We start from the raw sequence: 19340 nt of genomic DNA, 5'->3' as shown, positions 1-19340 counted from the left end.
TCCTGTTCCCTTGGGGTTGCCTCAATCTGGGGCTTGCAGAGGAGCAGTCCCGATGCACTGAGTGCCCCCTGCACCCACAAGCAGAAGCTGTATTTTTTTGATGAGAAGCCAGCCCAAGGCAGGGTGGGAGCCCAGGCAAAAGACAAAGAGGCAAAAGACAAAAGAGCACCAGGCAAAAAAGGTGGAGAGCAAGCAGAAGAGCAAGAAGGAGGTCCAGCCATGTGTATGCACCTTGCTGCCAGTTCTGGGGACAGGCTTAGGCATTGCAGCAGAAACTCCTGCAGCTCTGAGCCTGCTTTACTCTGGGATGTGGCCTGCAGAGGTGGAGGGGGTCCAATGGGGGATGCCTGAATGCACTCCCAGATGCGAGGTGGTGATGTTCATAGTGGGGGATCCAGGTGCCAATTTCCAACCCCCCAGGCAGCAGGATGACGCTGTGGAATGGCTCCTTCCCCTTCTACCCTGGCACCAATGCTTGCTTCCCCTTCAACACCACCTCAGCCGTCATCGCCTCCGTCTTCCTCTCTGCGCTGGCCACTTCCATCATCATCCTTCCAGGCATCCGAGGAAAGGGGGTAAGTGGAGGGGCTGGGAGGGCTCAGCCCCATGCTGGGTGCACCCCATGTGCCACCGCCTTCCCTGCCTCTACAGCAGACCCGGAAGCAAATGCGCCCCTGGGGCGGGGACCTGCCGATGGCCAGGGCTATGGGATCTCCAGCAAGCCCTGAGGATGAGCTCCAGCACAGCTCCCATGCCGGAGGAGCCAGACTCCACCACCCCAAATTTACAGGCAGCCCAGATCTGAGCTTGGCAAGTTCTCAGTTAGATTTAGCCTGAATGATTTCACTGGGTGAGGCACAAAGAGCTTGCTCCACCTTCCTGAATCCCCAAAAAAACAGGCGGTGTGCACTGTGCATGCCTCAGCACTGTCAGACAAGCCCAGGGGGGATGTGTGGCAAACCCGCCTTGCCCTGACCCCACCACTCACATATCACAAGCCTGCAGAAAGGTGTTTCCCACCCAGCAAACCCACTGCCCCACTGCTTTTGTTTCCAGCTGTGGCCAGCTGCCAGCACATAAAAACACACGAGGTTTGGATAAGTGTGGAAACTTCTACTCAGGACTATTAAAGGGAGCGGCTCCATCTTTCTCAGAAAGGGAAAGGCACAGTTTTCCCAAATGGGCTGTTTTGACCTTCTTGCCCTGCCTCGACCTCCCTTCTGCCTTCTTCCCCCAGTTGTCCCCATGCCATGGAAGGGAAGCCCAAGCCATGGGTCCTTCCTCTCTCCTACCCACCCAAAGAGCCTGTGGGGTCGCTCCCCAGGCTAAGGACGGACCCATTTCTGGTGGGACATGCTTGGAGCTGAGGTCCAGGTCACAAAATCTGAGACCTCTGCTTCCCACTTGCAGCGACTCTTCTGGCTCCTGCGGGTGATGATGGGACTCTTCATTGGAGCGGTGGTCCTCAGTGAGTACGGGGGTCCAGGGGCACTCAGAGCCAGGTGGGGAAGAGCAAGGATGTCCAAGATGCATGGAATAGAGGAGCAAGGTGTGGGGGGATGAAATGAATGGAGCAGCCAAGCCCAGCCTGCAGGATGAGCTCACAGGGAAGACCAACCCATTTCTGTGCCCAGGACCTGGCTCCCTCAGGGCAATCAGCAAGTGGTGGGAGCCATCTCCTCTCTAAAGGTTGGTGGTCAGATGCACAGAGCATCTCTAGCATGGACAACGAAAGCTTGCTGCCATCTGCCAGAGGACCCAAACAAACTGGCAGGTATTTAGATGGGGACCAAAGCCTGGAGGGTGCCCACAAACCAGCCCCATTGCCAGTAGGTCTGGGGGGCTGAGCTGGGAGAAACCATCCCAAATGGGGCTCCTGAGCTCATGGGTAGGTGTTGGGGAGATGACACGCAAGCACATGTACCTTCTCACAAGCCAGGCTTACAACCTAGGCTTTGCCCTTCGGATGGTGTTCAGGCCATGGTGGTAGTCACAGCAGGTCCTTCCACGGACATTGTCACTAGATGGCTGGCCACCAGGCCATGGCTAACCTGTCTTTACAGCCATACAGTTCACCAGGGACTGGGAGAGCGGCTGGGTGACAGCAAACACCTCCTACAAGTCCTTCAGCAGTGCCATGGTGAAGGCAGACATCGGGCTGCACATCGGCCTGGCGGGGGTGAACGTCACACTGGTGGGTGAGTGCGTATCGCAAATGGAAGGGATTGGGCACAAGCGTGGCTACTCTGCACATACTGGGAAATCTTGGAGCTGCCTCCAAGGCTGAGAGAAGACCTTAGTCTTCCTCCTCTGGCAGGAAACCCGGTGAATCAGGTCAATGAGACCATCAACTACAATGAGCACTTTGCCTGGAGCTTCGATGCAGACTACGACCACAGCTACAGCGAAGGCCTGGAGAAGGGGCTGCCCAGCCCCATCCTCTATGTGGCGGAGAAGTTCACCACAGAAAGCCCCTGCAACATGCACAGGCAGTACCGAATCTCCGGCCACTATGCGTCCATCACGCTGTGGTAAGGTGGAGCAGGAGGTCAGTGCCATCTCTGCTTAGTCAGGAAGTAGGAAGAACCGAGTAGAGCCAAGAATGCTTGGTGGAGCTGCTCTCTTCCTTGGACGTCCACAACAAAGCCTTGGCTGGTCTCAGGGACCCTTACTTCTGAAGAATTAGAGATGATCACGCCCATGATTGGCCATTTCCCCTGTAGTCCTTTTCTAACTCCTGCACCCTAATGCAGCAAGATGGTGAAATTATTCTGCATTATCTAAAGGAAAGCACAGGAAGCTTCATGTAGTGTTTTTACCTTCCTGGCCTGATGAACTCCACCACAACCGTTCCATCACCTCCCCTTCTCAGAAGAGGGTGAGAAGAAAGTATGTTGGAATGGAAAAAAAAAGGCTCAAGGGCTGAGATAAAGATAATTTAATTAAAGGGAAATGGAAGAGGAAAAAAAAAGAAAGGAAAAAACAACAACAACAAGCAAAGGCTGTGCTGAAGCACAAGGAGAGGAAAAAAAATTCTCTACTTCCCATCATTGATTGATATTCTGCCATGTCCTGGGAAGCAGGACCTCAATATGCATAGCAGCTGTCTGGGAGGACAGATGTCTTCATAACGAGACCCTTCCCCCCTTCCCCTTCCCCACATTTTATTGCTGGGTGTGACACCATGGAGTATGGAATATCCCTTTGGCCAGTTTAGGTCAGCTGCCCCAGTGATATCCCCTCCCCACCTCTTGCCCACTGCCTACCTACTGGCTTTGGGGGGCTTTGGAGGGAGTCCCAGTGCTGTGCCAGCACTGCTCAGCAGCAGACACAACACTGGTGTGATACCAGTGCTGTTCTAGCTACAAGTGCAGGCACAGCACTGTATGGGCTGCTGCAGGGAAAGTTAACTCCCTCCCAGCCAGACCCAGTGCACTTCATGAGGCTTCTGGCGCAAGGTCCTCTCCCAGGCCACCTGGCTGAAGATGCAGAGCCCTGCTGAGACCGCTGTGGGGGTCCCTCCAGCAAGCTGGAGCAGGCGTGAGACATGCTGGAGGGGAGCAGCAGGGAACATCAAGAGGGTGCTCAGGGGCTGTTTGTGGCATAAAATGGGGATCCTTTGTGTGCGCTGTGACTGCAGGGTCTTGGAGCATCCCCATGTGTCTCAGAGATCATAAGAAAGGCTGCAGGGACAAGTGCCTTGTAATCCTTGCAAGGGTGCCAGCACCCAGCCCCAGCTCATGTCCCCCTCTTCATTCTCAAAAGTAACTGGCCATGCCTAAACCTCTCTGCTGTTGAGAAGGGAGTTATTTCAAGGCAGGGAAGTTGATTTAAAAGTATTCTTCTTTATTGTTCTTGGAATCAGAATAATTTCTCACCTACCCATGAGATAAACGCAAACAGCACGCACAGGGCAGGGCTGGGAGCTGGGTTCACTCCAGATGCTGAATCAGAGGCGGGCAGGGCTTCTTGTTTGGTTCTTCCTACAAAGGTCTCCCTTTCTGCCATTCTCCCTTTGAATAGGTGGGAACCACCTGGAGTTGGCCAGTCGTGGAGGACTACAGGGTCAGAGAAAGGCTTAATTGGGAGGGGACCTCTGGAGGTTTCCAGATGAGCCCCCGCTTCAGAGCAGGGCTGATGTCAAAGCCAGATCAGGGTGCTCGGGGCCTTGTGCAGTTTAGTGCTGAATGCCCCTGGGTGCGGAGAGGCCCCTCTACCACCACAGGAATTTTCTTGCCCAAGTGTGATGCGTGCAGCTCAGTTTTGTGGTCCTTTCACAGGATGGCCTTATGCACCTGGCTCATTTCCATCCTGCTCTTCTCCATGCCCATCCTCCTTTATGGTGGCTACATGCTCCTGCTCACTGCCGCACTGATGCTCTTCTCACTGCTCTTCTTTGTCACTGCGAGGAACACCCTGAAGTGTCCCATCCAGTTCGGACCAGCCTCCCTGAAAACAGAGTACGGTGGATCCTTTTGGCTGACATTAGCAACAGGTGAGTGCTCAGCTTGCTGCTGGGGCTTTTGTTGCCCATCTCTGCAGCAATGATGCCCCAAAAGTACTTTGTCCACACTCATCTGAGTGACCCCAGTTACCTGTGCAGAGGTGTGCCCTGGGAAGTGCTATGAAAGTCCTGAATCACTAAGTTGGGGAAAGACCTGGCCTGGAAGGTCCCTTGGATATCTCTCACACAGCCCTTGCCCAGAGCAGGGTTAACCACAAAGCCACATCAGGTTGTCCAGGGCCTTGTTCGGTCTGGTGGTGGATATCCCCATGGTCAGAGACCCCCTCTGCCTTTCAGAACCTGTCCCAGGGCTGTTCCATTCATGGAGAGCAATTTTTTTCCGTATATCAAGGTGGAATTTCCCCTGTTGCACCTGTGCACCTCTGAAAAGGGACTGGCTCTTGTTCAGCAGAGGTTCCCCTGAAGACTCCTCTTTACCTGGCTAAACAAGCCCAGCTCCTCCAGACATTCCCCATACATGGTGGGCTCCAGCCCCATCTATCTTGGCCTTCTGCCCCAGTGTATTGGCTAGTTTCTTGTACTGGAGAGCCCAAACTGACAGCAGTGTCCAGATGTGGAGGTGCAGTAGGAAGGTGAGAAGGGAAATTACCCTTCCCTTGACCTCCCAGGTCTGGCCTCCATCCCCAGGTCTGGGTCTGGATGGGATGGGACATGTTAGGAGGAAGCACAGGGGCCAACGCTTGTCTTCACACCGTGTGTTTCAGGGCTGCTGTGCCTGCTGCTGGGGATGGGTGTGATCGTCCTCAACTCCGTGCGGCCACAGAAGCTGAAGCTTGTCTTTAACCTGGATGAGGGAAAGGGAGAAAAAGTGGAGGGGTGGGACAAGCCCCACCTGCCAGACGAGTCCAGCTCCTCTGAGCAGGATGTGTTGATGGTCCCCCTAAATGAGCTTTGCGAGGTGACGACCACCCAGCTGTAAGGCACAGTTGGGGGGGGGCAGGAGAAGGACGACAAAGACGGAGGACACCGTCCCCCCCGAATACATGTTCAGGTCCAAACCCTCAGGAGCCCAGGTGAAAAGAGACACATCAAGAGCTGACTGAAAAGAATATCAAAATCTGGAAAGATTCCTCAAAAACAGCAGTTGTACATCCCTCCCTTGCCCCCTTCCCCCCCCCCCCCCCATTTAATTTTTTTCAATTGTTGAACTCACCAGCAGCTGGAAGGGCTTTTAGCGTGAGGTGAATCCTTGTCCTGTCCCTGGCTGTCCAGTTACAGACACTGGGCTACTGCCCTTCCCTTTAGCCCATCCATCCGCAACAACACCTGGGAGCGCTCCCTAAGATATGGAAATTAAACCAGAAGAAACTAGAGATAAACCAAATAATTGCAGAAGCATGAATATGAACGAAAGGAGAAGCAGCATGCCCCCGATAGCATTATTACCCCAAAGGACTCCAAGAGGCCCACTCTGCCCATCGTCAGGCAGTAAGACAGAGCAGAGCTGTGGTCACCAGGGTGCCCTGTATCCAGCACCTCCTCGTGGTCTGGAGTGAAGGATGGGTTGTCAAGGAGGCCCATGATTTAGTGCCATGTTGGATGTCCCAAACCCTGATGGCATCCTGAATGCTGGAGGCACCAGTTTCTGGAGGCGTCCTGGATTTCAGACACATCCAAGCACCCCACTGCTGAGGCTCATGGGCAGTGGGTCAGAGACCTGCTGGGCTGCACACTGGGCTGGAAGCAGAGCAGTCAGAGTTGGTTGGTAGGCTCCTGTTTCTTACACTGCTTATAAACACCCCATACCACGAGCCTGTGAGCAGCCTAGGAGGCTGGATCACAAAGGAGCATCAAACCACCTGCCCTGCCCTACAAAGAGCCAGGAGGGGGCCCAGGGCCATCTCCTCACCCTGCTCCCCTTCCTGGCTCTGTACAAAGCTCTGGATGCAGTTTCACTCACATTCAGTGTCAAAGGCTGGAACATCATCGATGGTCACAGAAAGTGAGTTACCAGCACTCTTGCAGCCCTCTGACAGGAAGACAAAACATTCCAGTGGGAGGGAGGGAGAGGATGAGATGGGAAATGGAGGTGCTACAGTGCCCCGCAGAGTGGCTGTAAGCAACATGCAAGAGGTGAGCGTCTGGGACGCTAGTTTCGCCCTTCTTAGCTGTGGAAATGAACTTGTCATGGGGCATGCAAAGCTGGAATCCTGCAAATCCAGGGTGGATGTGGCCACCCACTCCCAGCTACCAGCAGCAAGCAGGTACCTTGGCCGTGCAGGGAGGCTGGGGAGAGAATGCGCTTCAGGCTTGCATTCCTTCAACTCTATGCAACGCTTTTTTTTTTTTCCCCCCATGTATTGTATTCACTTGCTGTTTCCTCTGTCTTAGTAAAATAAGTTGGACTCAGTCTTTCTCTTTTCTGTCAATAAAGGAGTCCCTCTGAGGGCTGGAGATGCTGTTCCTTTGACATGGCCGTCATAGGATAGGGAGGAAGTCACAGGCAGAGCCTTTTTGTGGTTCAGTATGGGACATCTGACCATGGCTAGTCAGTTCAGGGCTACAGGGGCAAAGCTGACACTTGGGAAGCAGCGTATCAGAGCAACCTCAGGCAGGTGGGATATGGGAGGGCTGGAGTGATCCTGGACATGAGGAGGTCTTGATGGGAGCAATCCCTAGCCCAGCAGAGGTTTGCAGACAGACCACCGTGGGGCAGGCCCTGGGGGGGGGGAGGGGTGTTTAGGCATGACAGCTCGTCCCACCCCACTCCAGATGGAAGACCCTTCAACAAGGACCTTGAAGACCCAAGAGGCGTTTACAAAGAGGCTGGAGCTGAACTCTCTTGGTCTTCGAGACCTCAGCCAGGACATTCCCAAAGGTGTCTACTAGGAGATGCTTCAGCCTAAAAATGCAAGGTGTAACAAAAGACTTTTATTTATCAAATTGAAATTCAAGTGTGTTCCCCCTTGCAGCCCATTCTGGGCGCAAGGTAGCAGGCAGCTCTGGTGCTTGCTAGGTGGCACGATGGCTGCATGTCCTGGGGCACTGATTACCTCCAGGCACAGGGACCGTGGTCCTTACAGAGCCCCAGAAGCTGTGCTCTCCAAGTTGCTTAATGATGTTTGCTCTGTCTGTTGGCACTGGCTGTCTGGTGAGATGCCAGGTTCTGTCCAGCCATCAGACCCAATCTGGGCAGCATGGGGCCAGAAGCAGCCTGGGCTGAGAACCAGGGCTTTCACTTTACAGGGCAATCACTTTACATCTTGTAATGTAAATGTAATGTAAAGCCTAAGAGTCTCATCCTTCCTGGGGGGTGCCTCTGCCAGGGCAACCCCCATGGAAAGAATGCCACCGCTGGGAGCTCACAAGCATTTGCCTGCAGACAAGGCCCACAGCCCCCACAGAAGAAACCAGCCCCAGAAAATACCCAACATGTTTCCAAGAAGTACTTTTAAATAAAAATTTATTAAAAATAGTAATTCTTGCCAGTAACAAATCACGCTAAAGCAACATAACCGTCATGTCAAAGGAATAAGTAGTCTAACTTAACAGCAAGAATCTTTTCTCAGGAAGAAAAGAGTCAAAATACTGAAATTGTCTCCTTTACAATTAACTGAACTAAAGCTCTTCAGGTATCATCCAGATATGACTATCACCTTGCACATGCCAGTGGACACCTTGTGAGGCTGATGGATTTGGTTCCAGAACCCATCTTTTATTTGTAATTGTGCAACTTGGTGCACTTCATTTCTGACCTCGGCTACAAGCAGGCTGGGTCTGACTCAGGGTTGCATTTCGTGGTAAGCCCAGCCAGTACAAGTGAGTTCCAGCTGGACGGGTGTAATTTAATTCTTCCCTCCCCTGTGGCTTCTTTTTGGCCCATGTTAGGCTACAGTTCTTATCTAATAAAGCCCAAGTTTGAAAGTGAAAACAATCACATCACCACATTCCCCCTGGCAAGCTCCACGGTATGTTTACTCAGTCTTTATTTTTGGAGCAGCTTTTTTACTCTAGCTCATGCAGCATCCAGCCTGGGGGAGTCTGGGTCTGTGCCTGGCCTTCCTAGGTACATTTAAAGTTCTACGCAGTCTACATCAGTGCTTGGGAAAGAAAAACTGGACAGGTTTGATCACTGGCTTTTGGAGTCACGGGTGCTCCCCATGAGAAATCTCTCCAGAAAACTCAGTTTCTGGTATGGGAACTGGCCACCACAGACTCCCTGCACCAAGCTGTAGCAGGAATGGGCACTCCTCCTTGGGACAGATTCCCAGGTGAGAATATGGCTCAACTTGCTGGGGATCTGAGCTACTCAGATCGCAGCCTGCTGGCTCGTTGCAAAGCCTGCCCTTTTCCCAGAGAGGACAATCAGGGAAAGAGAATCTGCAAAGGTACTTCTAAGCAAGTCCCCATCCCATCATGGACTCATGCACTTTTTAAAGGCAGATGGACAGGGAGATGGGTGTTGGGAGACACCAAGAAGGGTTTGAGCTCTGCCCTCTTGGGCCTGCCTTCAGGGAAGGAATGGGAAAAGCTTTCTTCTACATGCCACTGGGGCTAATTCTGGAGGGGTGAGGAGGAGATTGTGTGTTGCTCATGAACTGAGGGTTGATGTACACTTCAGTCATCTCTTGGCAGTCCTCTTCTCTGACCTCATGGAGGTCAAAGAAAGTTTTCAGTAGGTCTGAGTTGAAGTAGTGCAGTGCGACAATAGTGATCCCAACCACAAAACAGAGCAAGCCTGGAAGACAATGTGCTCTCTGAGAGCAATCCTGTAAACACCAGCACATTTCCCTCCCCATATCCTACTCTGATGGCCCCCTATTGAGGGACAATACCTTCTCCTATGAAAGATGGCATACTACTGTATGAGGTCACTTCAGCTTCTGTGCTGAGCATCATAAAAAACAAGTATGTGTCTTAAATCCCAGGCTTATGGTCCCCAATTCCTTGCACTGCTGCAATTTAGGGACTAAAAACCCCTCCACCACCCTCAAGACAGGGACGGTGCTCCCAATTTTGCCAGCCCTCTTCATATCTCTGCTGGGAGCTGTTGTGCCAAGACACAGGGCGAGCCTCCACTGGGCTGCACTCCCCAAGCTCTCTTGCCTCCATTTATGAGGAAAAAAATCTGGAACTCTTGCAAACCCAGACAGACTCTGTGGTGAGTCCTGTTGTAGCTTGTACTTACCGATCACTAGCGTGAGCCAGAAAGATCCCCCATAGTCTATGAGCAGGGATGCGGTCCCAAATTGGATTGGGCATATCAGTGAGTTCCTCACAGTGGAGAAGGAAAGCAATGAAAAGATCATGAAAGCCCCTGTGATCAGGACCATGTAGCCTCCATAGACTAGGACAGGCATGGAGAAGAGCATGTTGGAGATGAGCCACGTGCAAAAGGCCACCCTGGAAACAAGAGAAGACCACTGGATAAGATGTGCAAGTGCCATAGCCTAGGAAGTTCTACGTGAGGATTTCCATGTGGAAGCAGAGATTCGTGGTATTCATGCCCCATCCCTGGAGGTGTTCAAGGCCAGGCTGGATGAGGCCCTGGGTAATCTGATCTAGTGGGTGGTGTCCCTGCCCATGGCAGGGGGGTTGGAACTGGGTGGTCTTTAAGGTCCCTTCCAACTTGAGCCATTCTACGATTCTTTGTTTCCCATGTCCTTGCATCTCCCCTGCAGAGAAGGGCTCACCAGAGAGTGGCCGACGCGTAGTGGCCAGAGATGCGGTACTGCCTGTGCATGTTGCAGGGGCTTTCTGTGGTGAACTTCTCCGCCACGTAGAGGATGGGGCTGGGCAGCCCCTTCTCCAGGCCCTCGCTGTAGCTGTGGTCGTAGTCTGCATCAAAGCTCCAGGCAAAGTGCTCGTTGTAGTTGATGGTCTCATTGACCTGATTCACCGGGTTTCCTGCCAGAGGAGGAAGACTAAGGTCTTGCTGTGGCCCAGCAGGCTGGGCACTGCCAGCCAGGAGCACAGGCAACCCAGTGATGACATCGGCTCAGAAGCCTCCAGTAAAAGCAAGGCCATCCACAAAGCACTTGGAGACCTTCCAAGGCCATGGCCTCCAGAACTACGGGCAGGGACATCAGACTCACCCACCAGCGTGACATTCACCCCTGCCAGGCCAACATGCAGCCCGATGTCTGCCTTCACCATGGCACTGCTGAAGGACTTGTAGGAGGTGTTTGCTGTCACCCATCCGCTCTCCCAGTCCCCCGTGAACTGGACAGCTGCCAGAAACAATTGAAGGGCGGTTAAAGAAGGGTTGGTCTCGGACCTTGCTGTACTCAAGGTGGGCCTGGGATGAGCTCAAGCTGCCACCTTCCTTCTGTGGCACCGCAAGGGAGTGTAAGAAGGGCAGGAGAAATGACTCAGCCGTAAGGACGTGCCTCAACCAGCTCCCACGCCCTGGCAGAGCTCTTGTCCTCCTCTTGCTGAGCATCCACTCCCTCAGTCCTGGAGCAGGGGGAGCTCAGATTCCCAGGAACAATCCCCAAGACCTGATTCCTCCTTGGACATTCTCTTCAGGACTTCCCTCCAAGCTCCCCACCATGGCAAGCACCACAGCCCCCAAGGACAGGGCTCAGAAATGAGCCCATTCCTCAGCCTCAGGAACAGGGGTGAGTTTCATTGCCATTATTAAGCTCCCTAGGAAGCAGCATATAGCACTAATAGTGAATAGCAAAAATTCACTAGAATTTTTGTCAAATAGAGGTGGTTGAGAGGGGTGGCAAGCACTATTGCAGCTTTTGCTTGTCATTTCAATTGGGAGAAAAAGAAAAACTTGAACCATTTTTGGTATACTTTTTTTGAAAAAAAAAAGCTTGTTTTTCTGAAACACTTTCACTTTGCCATGGACTTAATTTTCCAGCAATAATACAAGCTGAATGTAAAGACAATGATTGAATCTCAGGCTGCACAAGACCTTTCAAACCTGCCTGAAAATAAGTTCAGCTGCTGAATCAACTTGTGAGAGCACTGATCCAGTTGCAGTTTTGTAGGAACATTTTCTAGCTGCAGGGTTGAGTGTGCCCAACTGAAGACAGAAATCCTGACGCTGGCTTTACGACAATTAATTCCTCTTGTGTGCCCAAGCAGCACCTGGCTGCATCCTTGTACTGAGAACAGCACTGGATGGCTCTCCAGAGCTGAGTGAGTACTGAACTGGTTCAGGCTGTGGAGCAAGCCACGATCTCCTTCCCTCCTCCAGCTGCAACCTGGCACCGTGTTCCCTGGCAGCTCTGGTGGCATCTCCCAGCACTTAGACACCCCCAGGTGGAGGGCGACCACCACATGCCAGGCTGGGCCCCATAACCCATATGTCAGGTAGCAGAGTCAAGCAGCTGGTCACAGTTTGGCTATCCACTTCTATCCACTTTTATCCTCAAGTCGTTTCTCATTTCAGCTGTGCTTCATCATCCCACTCCAAGCAGTCTTATCAGTCCTGTACTTTAAAGCTAGGGTTTCTTTGATTTAGGGTCAGGACTGGTTGCTCTCCCCACCCATCACCTTCCCTCCCCTCACTGCTGCTTATATACCCTGTAGCCCTGTCCAAATTTGAAATGCCCACAGCCTGGACTTTGCAGGTTCCAGCTGTCAGTCCCATTTATTACAGAAGATTTCCTGTTTTCTGCTCAATCAAATCCTCTCCTTTGTGTACTCCTGCCTTGCTCCTTGGAAAGTCTTTACCCCCTGCTTTCATTCTAACTATATTTTAGTTTGTCCTGCTCTCTACATCACTTTCACCCTCCAGTTTTGCCTGGCCACAGCCCGAGCTACTTATCTGTGCTCCCGTGGCACCAGGTGGCCCAGGAAGGCTTGTGCAGCTGGAGGAACATGGGGCTCTTTGACCTCCTCAGTGCAGTTAGAGCAAGCAAAGTGCCTTCCCAATTCAGAAGCGAGCTCGGGCACCTCTAAGAGCTCTCAGCCCCTGTGCGAGTGGTGGGGGAGCCCAACTGAGAAGCTGCACGGCTGCTTTGCATAGTAAGGGAAGGGCAAACAGCCTCTGCCAAGGCGTGGCTGTGATCACCGGCTCATACTCCCCAGACACAGACTCTGCGCCAGGGTCAAATCCTGCCCTGTGCCCGCCCTCGAAGGGGTGCGCAGCACTTACCAACAATCACCACTCCCACCACCAGGCTGAGGAGAACTCGGAGCATCCAGTACAGCCTCTGCATGGAGAGAGGTGGGATGTCAGGCACGGAGGAACAGCCCCTGGCTGTCCTCCTGCCTCGTCCCAGCATCCAAAACGTGGGCAGTGGACGCTTATCCCCAGGAGGAAGGGTCACGCACCGCCCGTCCACGGATGCCTGGGATGATGAGCAGGAAGCTGGAAGCGAACGTCAGGAAGACAATAATCACTATGATGGTGCTGACATCGAACACAAAGTGCTTCCTCTGCTGCAGGTAGAAGGGGTAGACGCCATCGAAGAGAGTCATTCTGCACCTCCAGGAGCCTGGGGGAGAGAGGCAGTCACAGCAGAGGCTCAGACTGCCTCGTTTGCTTCTTGAGCCTGTGGTCACCAGCTCCAACTCAGCTCTGGAATAACCAGCTGCGGGAGGTCCACCTCAAAACTCAAGGAAATGACGCTGCAAGGAAATGGACGCGATGAAATACTCCCCAGAAGAGAAACATGCCACCCAAAGCCCTCAGGGGAGAAGAGGAAGTGCCTGGGTCAGGGCTCAGCCAGCCTGAGGGGTTTGTGGCTGCGTGGGGAACCGCAAGGTGCTGTCCTGCTGCAGCTTGAGGAACAGCCCAGACCCAGAAACCTGCCGAGCAGCTCCTCCCCAGACAGAGCCAGGTTCTTCCCTCCAGCAGATGTGGCCAGGGCTTTCCACTTTGTGGTGTGCCCTTCGAGGAAGTCTGCAAGTCAGCAACCACTGTTCCTCCAAGCTGGCACATGCGGACTTCCTCCAAAATGACAATGAACCACTGAGAACATTGACTTCACAAAAGCAAAATTATCCCAGCCAGGGGCACCATCACCAACCACAGCAAAGCCCACTACCTCCATTGCCACCCCCTCTCCTCAGAGGGGTTTTTCCCCAGGAACTGCAAAGTACAGTCTTAGGAGTAGCAAAGTATGATCTCTTTCTATGCTCAGTCCAGAGTGGCCCCAAAGGAACAGAAGCAACCTGTGGACCTGGGATGTGGGTCCAAGAATGGAGCACTGGCACGCATAAGCATCAAGGGCAAATCTTTACATTATAGGAGACTGAGCTATACAAAATCAAATGGCAAAGTGTGCAGTTCCAAAAGATTGCTTTGAACTCCCACCAACACTTTAGTTCTGGCAATTACAGAAATTCACCCATTTCTGGGCTAGATATTTTCTACCAAGACTGATTACATTCTTAGTCCTTTCATTTTGCTTATTTAATAGCATCTCTGCATGTAACTACCCTGGGAAGTCTTCAAAAGTCAAGGAATGCCAGAACTAACATGACTCACAGCCAAATATAATTTCATTCTATCCTTGCATGGAGGAGTTGATTTTATTCTTATTTTCTGAAAACAGTAATAATCATATTTTTAGATAAGATCCAAACCAAAACAATTCAGCCACAAAAGCGCAGGTCTCAAATCCCTAGAAGTGGGTGATGATTACAGTAAGTATCTTAAAACGATTTACCAGGGCAGCTGAAGTCACTTTTCAATCCATAAAGCAATATTTTGTTTCAGAATAAATGTCTGTCAAGAAACCCAGATCATTACAGCAAACAGTTTAACAGACACTGAGTTTTACAGGGAAATTGTCTGGCTCACAACTGATCTAGCTCTCATCTTATCTAGACTCTCTGTTCCAGAATAACAGAGCTATCAAGTATACTTATAAATCTTGTTTCGTATTGTTTTGTTGTAATTATTCCGGCATATTTCCATGGACAGCCAAGCACGGAGCAGGACAACCTTCAATCACCATTCCTACTAGGATTACCTGATGAGCAGGAGCTGTAATTGAGTCTCAATGTTACAATATCAAACTGAAGTCCAGGGTTCCCAGATTAGCAAATGTGCCTACAGTCTGAGAGGCTGTAAGAGAAGGAATAAACAACCAGTTTAGACTACAACTAGTTAACTCTTGTTTTCTTTAATTTCACTGTTTTCATTTTATCTTTGTCCAAACTTCAAAAGATGGAAATGCTTGGGAAGGGACACTTTCCAAGTCTGCATTCACTGAAATGCAACTCTGCAGCTTAAAACAGTCATCAAAAGACCAGTGATATATAAGAACTGAAAACACAGAACTTAACATGGAAAATGTTTCCTTTTTTAATCTAATTTAACTTTCAAACATTATCAAGGGATGTTTATATTTTGTCTACAATATAATTTATAAGAACAGTTCTGGGGGGAATTCCTAGCAAAACAGTGCTTTCTGTTGCTGCCTGTCCAATCTTTCTTTGAATTTCCTCCATGGAAGACCAGTTCCTTGGCATTTTCACAGCGCTGAAGCGGAAAACTGGGGCCCGCAGCTCAGGGCAGAAGAACTTGAAGTTGTTGCACCTTGGAAAGCATCCTCCATGCAGAAGCAAGTATGTAGCTCTAGAGCCCTTGTCATCTCCTCTATCGATGTATGGAGACAGAAAGTCTAGAGACATCTTCAAGGAAAGGTTCAGTAATTTAGTAGAAATGGACATAAAAGTATATATTTCGTTTAAAATATTCTGGACTAGCAACCATGTTTTCCTGTCATAGAATGAGTCAGGCTGGAAGGGAACTTTCAGAGGACTCCAGCCCAAACCTCACAGTAGAGGCAACAGCAACCCTAGACTGCGTTGCTGGGGGCTGCAGATTGATACTTCCATCAAAATTTCCAAGGGCATTCTCTTGGAAGTTCAGGGGTGTGGGGACCCCCTGTATTATCCCACCCCCGGAAAAAAAAAAAAAAAAGTCAAATCAGTTTAAGGAAAAACTTCTGTGTTAGTTCAGGATGGAGATCCATCCTTTCCTCCCCACCCTCACCCATCCGGGACGCCTTAGGCAGGGCAGCGAGCGCCAGGGGCTGCTCCCCGGAGCTCGCCAAGGGCTGGGGCAGCAGCGGGGCGCCCCGCTGCGAGGCGGCGGCGGCGGGCAGCGGGGTGCGGGCGAGCCGGCGCGGGGAGCGGCGGCCCTTTCCCAGGCACCTACCTGCTGGCGGCGGCGGCGCTCGGGTGGTACCGGCCCGCGCAGCGCTCTTATAGGCGGCGGCGGGCGCGGAGCACTATGTAAATGCCGGCACCGCCCGCCCCGCCGCACAGCCCGCAGCACCGCCGCCACGGTGAGTGCCGCGGCTCGGGGACCGCGGCCATGCGTGTCCCGCCCGCGTGGGGGCCGCGGGGGTCGGGGACATCGGGGGGTCGCGGCTGCGCCTGTCCCCGCCTGCGTGGGGGGCTGTGGATGGGTTCCACGCGTGGCCCCGCCTGCGTGGGGGCTGTGGATCGGTTCCACGCGTGTCCACTTCTGCGCGGGGGTGATGGGGGTCGGAGCTGTACGTGTTGCTGTTTGGTTGGGGGGGGCACTGGGGTCAGCACCATGCGTGTCCCCGCTGAGCGTGGGGTGCATGGGGTAATGGGGCCAGAGCCACGAGCGTCCCCAACTGGGTAGGAGGTGCCAGGGGATCACTTCCACGCATCTTCCCTGTTGGTGTGGAGTCAGGGGGATCGGGGCCACGCTTGTCCCCCCGCATGGGGGAGCAGGAGCTAGGGCTGTGCATGTTGCTGCCTGCCAAGGCGTGGCGCGGGTTGAGCTGTGCGCGTGTTGTTGCCCGTGGGGGGGCAGGGGGTTGTGCTACTCCTCTCCTCTGACACGGGGGGCAAAGTGTGATGGGGCCATACATGTCCTTGGCTGTGTGGCGTATGGAAGGGGCTGGGCCATACGTTTCTCACCTGTGTGAGGTATGGGGTGAGATAAGGCCATATGTCCCTACCTCCATGGGAGCCGGGCAGCCAGGCCACTGGTGTCCCTACCTGCTTATTAGGGGACAGGGTGAGATGGGGTACATGTCCCCATCTACACAGGAGACCTAGGGGCCAGGGCTACTGGTGTCCCTGCCTGCTTGGGGTATGCACTTGTACAGGGTACTAGGAGGTTGGGACCACCCATGTCCCTGCCTGCGTGGAGAACTGGGGGGCCTGTGTGGCAGCAGAGTAGGATGGCGTCATACATGTCCCCCTCCTGCAGGGTGCAATGGAGCCCTGCATATCCCTGCCTGTCAGGGTTTGGATCCATAGGACAAGGTGGGCTGAGGACATGAGATTTGGGCTATGCAGGTAGGACCCCCCTGGGACTTATGTCCCACCAGGGGACGGAGTCCCTGCTGTGCTTTGTGGTGACCTGAGGTGGACAAGCTGGAGATGCTGCGGGCCCCTGTGTCGTCACTGTCCAGAGTGTGTGCCCAGGTTTGGGTTTTTGTGGACAACATTCAAGGCTGGAGAGATGCAGTCTGTTCTCAAACCCCAGGGCTGGCTGGCTGGTGGGGGAAGGTGGCAGTCCCCCAGCCTGTCCCACCAAGACTGGAGTGGGGGGGAGAGAAAAAAGCTGTGACTAACAGGGGCCATAAGGACAAGGCTTCAAGCTTCTCAGATGCCTTGAGTCTTCTTTATCTGTATGGTCACCCTCAACTCAGCCACAGCACTGCCACTCCTCTGGTATGCTGACGGGGTTCACAGTCCCAGCTGACACATGCCTCTGGGGAGAGCTCAGGAGATGTTTGAAGGATGAAGCCTTAACTCTGGGGGAACCAAATCTGCTGAGATCATTTAAGCTGGAGGTTCTGGCTCTGGGGGAAGCCACATGCATATGCACCCTCTCCAGCAGGGTTTCAACATACTCAGGTTTAAGATAGGGCACAGGTTTGCTCTCTAATGGGAAAAGACAGGGCTTGGGAAGCTGGTACTTCCTTCCACTAGGTGCAGATGGAGGGAGTGACTTTCCCAAGGTGGCACAGGAATCTGTGGAACAGCAAAACCTGGAGGGCTCATCATACCTTACAAACTTATTGGTAAACTTGATAAGACTATCGAGCTAATCCAAGCTTGCAAAACTTTCAATTGGCAAGCTGCACCATGGGCTTCCAAGGTCAGCCACGTTTCGTTATGTCAGGGAAGCTCCTGGGTGGATTGGCAGGTTTGGAGGCAGATCTGAGAGCAGGAGGCTCTTTCTGGAGAAGCCAGGTGATGGGTCCTCAAAACACGGAGAACACACTGGAGAGAGTGAAGCTGGAGCTCTCAGCTGCAGCATGGCAAAGCATCCAGTAGGACAGCTGAGTGCTGCTCATGGGATGCCTGTCTTCCTTGGGCATGGGGCCCCAAGCTCAGATGTGCATCTTCCCCTTCTTGAGAGTGTCCTGTAAAGATTCATGTTACTCAGTCTTGCCTTTGAGGAAGTTCCCAGCCATGGCTGGAGAAAGTCTGATAGACAGGGGAGATGTAGTGTCATGTCTCCCCATGCCTGCACAGTCCAAATACTGCCATGAAGAGGTGCTCCTGGAAAAGGGAAATGGCTCTTGAAGTTTGGCTGGGAGAGACATGCTGCAGATATGCCAAATATGTCATGGGAAGACATAAAGGTAATGGAAAGATATGGAAGAGAAGTTCAACATGGGTAGAAAAGAATTTATATTTCAGGAGTTTATAGTCCAACCTACTGCTTGGAGCAACAACACCACTGTCACTGTATCATGCTGGCCACAGCTTGTTCTACCCAAGGCTGGAAGATCTCCAAGGACTCCACAGTGTGTGAGACTGACCAGGCAATAAATGGGTTTTCAGTGCCAGCCCACTGACAGATGAGAAATGTGTGAGAACTGGCATGTTGTCTCTTGACTTGAACCAAGAGTAATTCTCACAGCTGAGGAAATGGGAGGTTTGCTCAGTGACAGAGGGGATTTTCAAAATTACTTTCTTCTGGAGCCCTGCAAGAAGAAGTAAGGGGAAGGAGAACAGGTGCTGTGCTGTGACTATGGTGATGTAGTTTGAGTCTTGGCTTCACCCCACATTTCCTGAGTGACTTTGGTAAATCTTCACGTCTCAGCTGTAGATGAGTGTTGCAGCTCTGTACACTGCAGATCAGCAGGAGATAAGTCCAGCTGTGTCTTTGGGGGCTCCCTTTCCTACGGCTTGGGAGGTCATGCGGACTTCTGCGCACAAGGAAATCACAGCTGCTGCTGGTTGCTCAGGGCGTCTCCAGACATGCAGCCCTTTGCATTGATTTCAGCAGGGAAGAGGAAATATCTCCCTGGTACAAAGGTCCTGTGTGGTGATGGTGGCTGGGCTCTGCCACTCCTGGCAGAGGTCCCAAGCATCATGGCAGTTCACCCATTTGACAGACTTTTGAGCTTCTTCTGTGGTTCCCACCAGCTGCACAACCCAAATCTCACATCCTCAAGACCAGCCCAGCAGAGGGCTGTAGGGTGGAAGAGCTGTGGGGCCCCTTTCACAGTGGGGTACTTCAGGAGGGCAGGGACAGCACTGTGTGCCTGGGGCCACCCTCTGATGACATCCTTAGCAGCTCCGAGGCTTGCGAGGCCAGCGCAGCACAGACCTGCTGTTAGCCCTGGGGCACAGCTGAGGGACTGTGCCTGAGCTGTTTGCCAGGTGCATGCTGCAGAGGAGCTGCAGGATAACCCAAGCACCACACAGCCACCCTGGCACATTGTGCTGCTGTGAAACTGCAGGGTTTGCTGGCGAGAAAGAGCCACCTCAGGGCATGTGGCTCTTTGCGGGTGTCCCACAAAGGTTTCCCATAGAGCCAGGTGTGGGCTGGACACCGCACTGCTATGCACATGGAGGTGAGAACAGAACTGAGAAAGCAATCAGTGCTGAGGTATTTCAACAGTGGTTTAATTTTAAAATCCATGTTATGAAAAGATAATAGAGCGGTTTGTAAGAACAT

General features: G+C 52.5%; 2 protein-coding genes across 2 annotated transcripts; one reads left to right on the top strand and one right to left on the bottom strand.

Annotated features, from left to right (window-relative positions):
* The first annotated feature begins 428 nt into the window (after positions 1 to 428).
* DUOXA1 (dual oxidase maturation factor 1) lies at positions 429 to 5444 on the top strand. Its single transcript, XM_035566681.1, has 6 exons — positions 429 to 575; positions 1411 to 1468; positions 2064 to 2198; positions 2318 to 2531; positions 4281 to 4495; positions 5230 to 5444. The coding sequence occupies exons 1-6, from the start codon at positions 429 to 431 to the stop codon at positions 5442 to 5444; spliced, it is 984 nt and encodes a 327-aa protein (XP_035422574.1).
* A 3559-nt stretch (positions 5445 to 9003) lies between these two features.
* Positions 9004 to 12904, bottom strand: DUOXA2 (dual oxidase maturation factor 2). The gene is made up of 6 exons (XM_035566738.1): positions 12758 to 12904; positions 12579 to 12636; positions 10561 to 10695; positions 10159 to 10372; positions 9654 to 9868; positions 9004 to 9203 (listed from the first exon to the last, which is right to left on the bottom strand). The coding sequence occupies exons 1-6, from the start codon at positions 12902 to 12904 to the stop codon at positions 9004 to 9006; spliced, it is 969 nt and encodes a 322-aa protein (XP_035422631.1).
* Positions 12905 to 19340: the final 6436 nt, after the last annotated feature.

This window comes from Cygnus atratus, chromosome 11, assembly GCF_013377495.2.
Source record: "Cygnus atratus isolate AKBS03 ecotype Queensland, Australia chromosome 11, CAtr_DNAZoo_HiC_assembly, whole genome shotgun sequence".
NCBI lineage: Eukaryota > Metazoa > Chordata > Aves > Anseriformes > Anatidae > Cygnus > Cygnus atratus.
This window is presented reverse-complemented; position numbering and strand designations above follow the sequence as displayed.

Bases quoted from the DNA above. Each gene is read 5' to 3' on its own strand.
- DUOXA2 (XM_035566738.1), bottom strand. From the start codon at position 12,904: ATGACTCTCTTCGATGGCGTCTACCCCTTCTACCTGCAGCAGAGGAAG. The intron at 10,696-12,578 runs GTAAGTGCTGCG...TGTTTCTGGCAG, and splicing joins GGTGGGAGTGGTGATTGTTG to CTGTCCAGTTCACGGGGGAC. The intron at 9,869-10,158 runs GTGAGCCCTTCT...TCTTGTTTCCAG, and splicing joins TACGCGTCGGCCACTCTCTG to GGTGGCCTTTTGCACGTGGC.
- DUOXA1 (XM_035566681.1), top strand. From the start codon at position 429: ATGACGCTGTGGAATGGCTCCTTCCCCTTCTACCCTGGCACCAATGCT. The intron at 2,199-2,317 runs GTGAGTGCGTAT...CTCCTCTGGCAG, and splicing joins GGTGAACGTCACACTGGTGG to GAAACCCGGTGAATCAGGTC. The intron at 4,496-5,229 runs GTGAGTGCTCAG...CGTGTGTTTCAG, and splicing joins TTGGCTGACATTAGCAACAG to GGCTGCTGTGCCTGCTGCTG.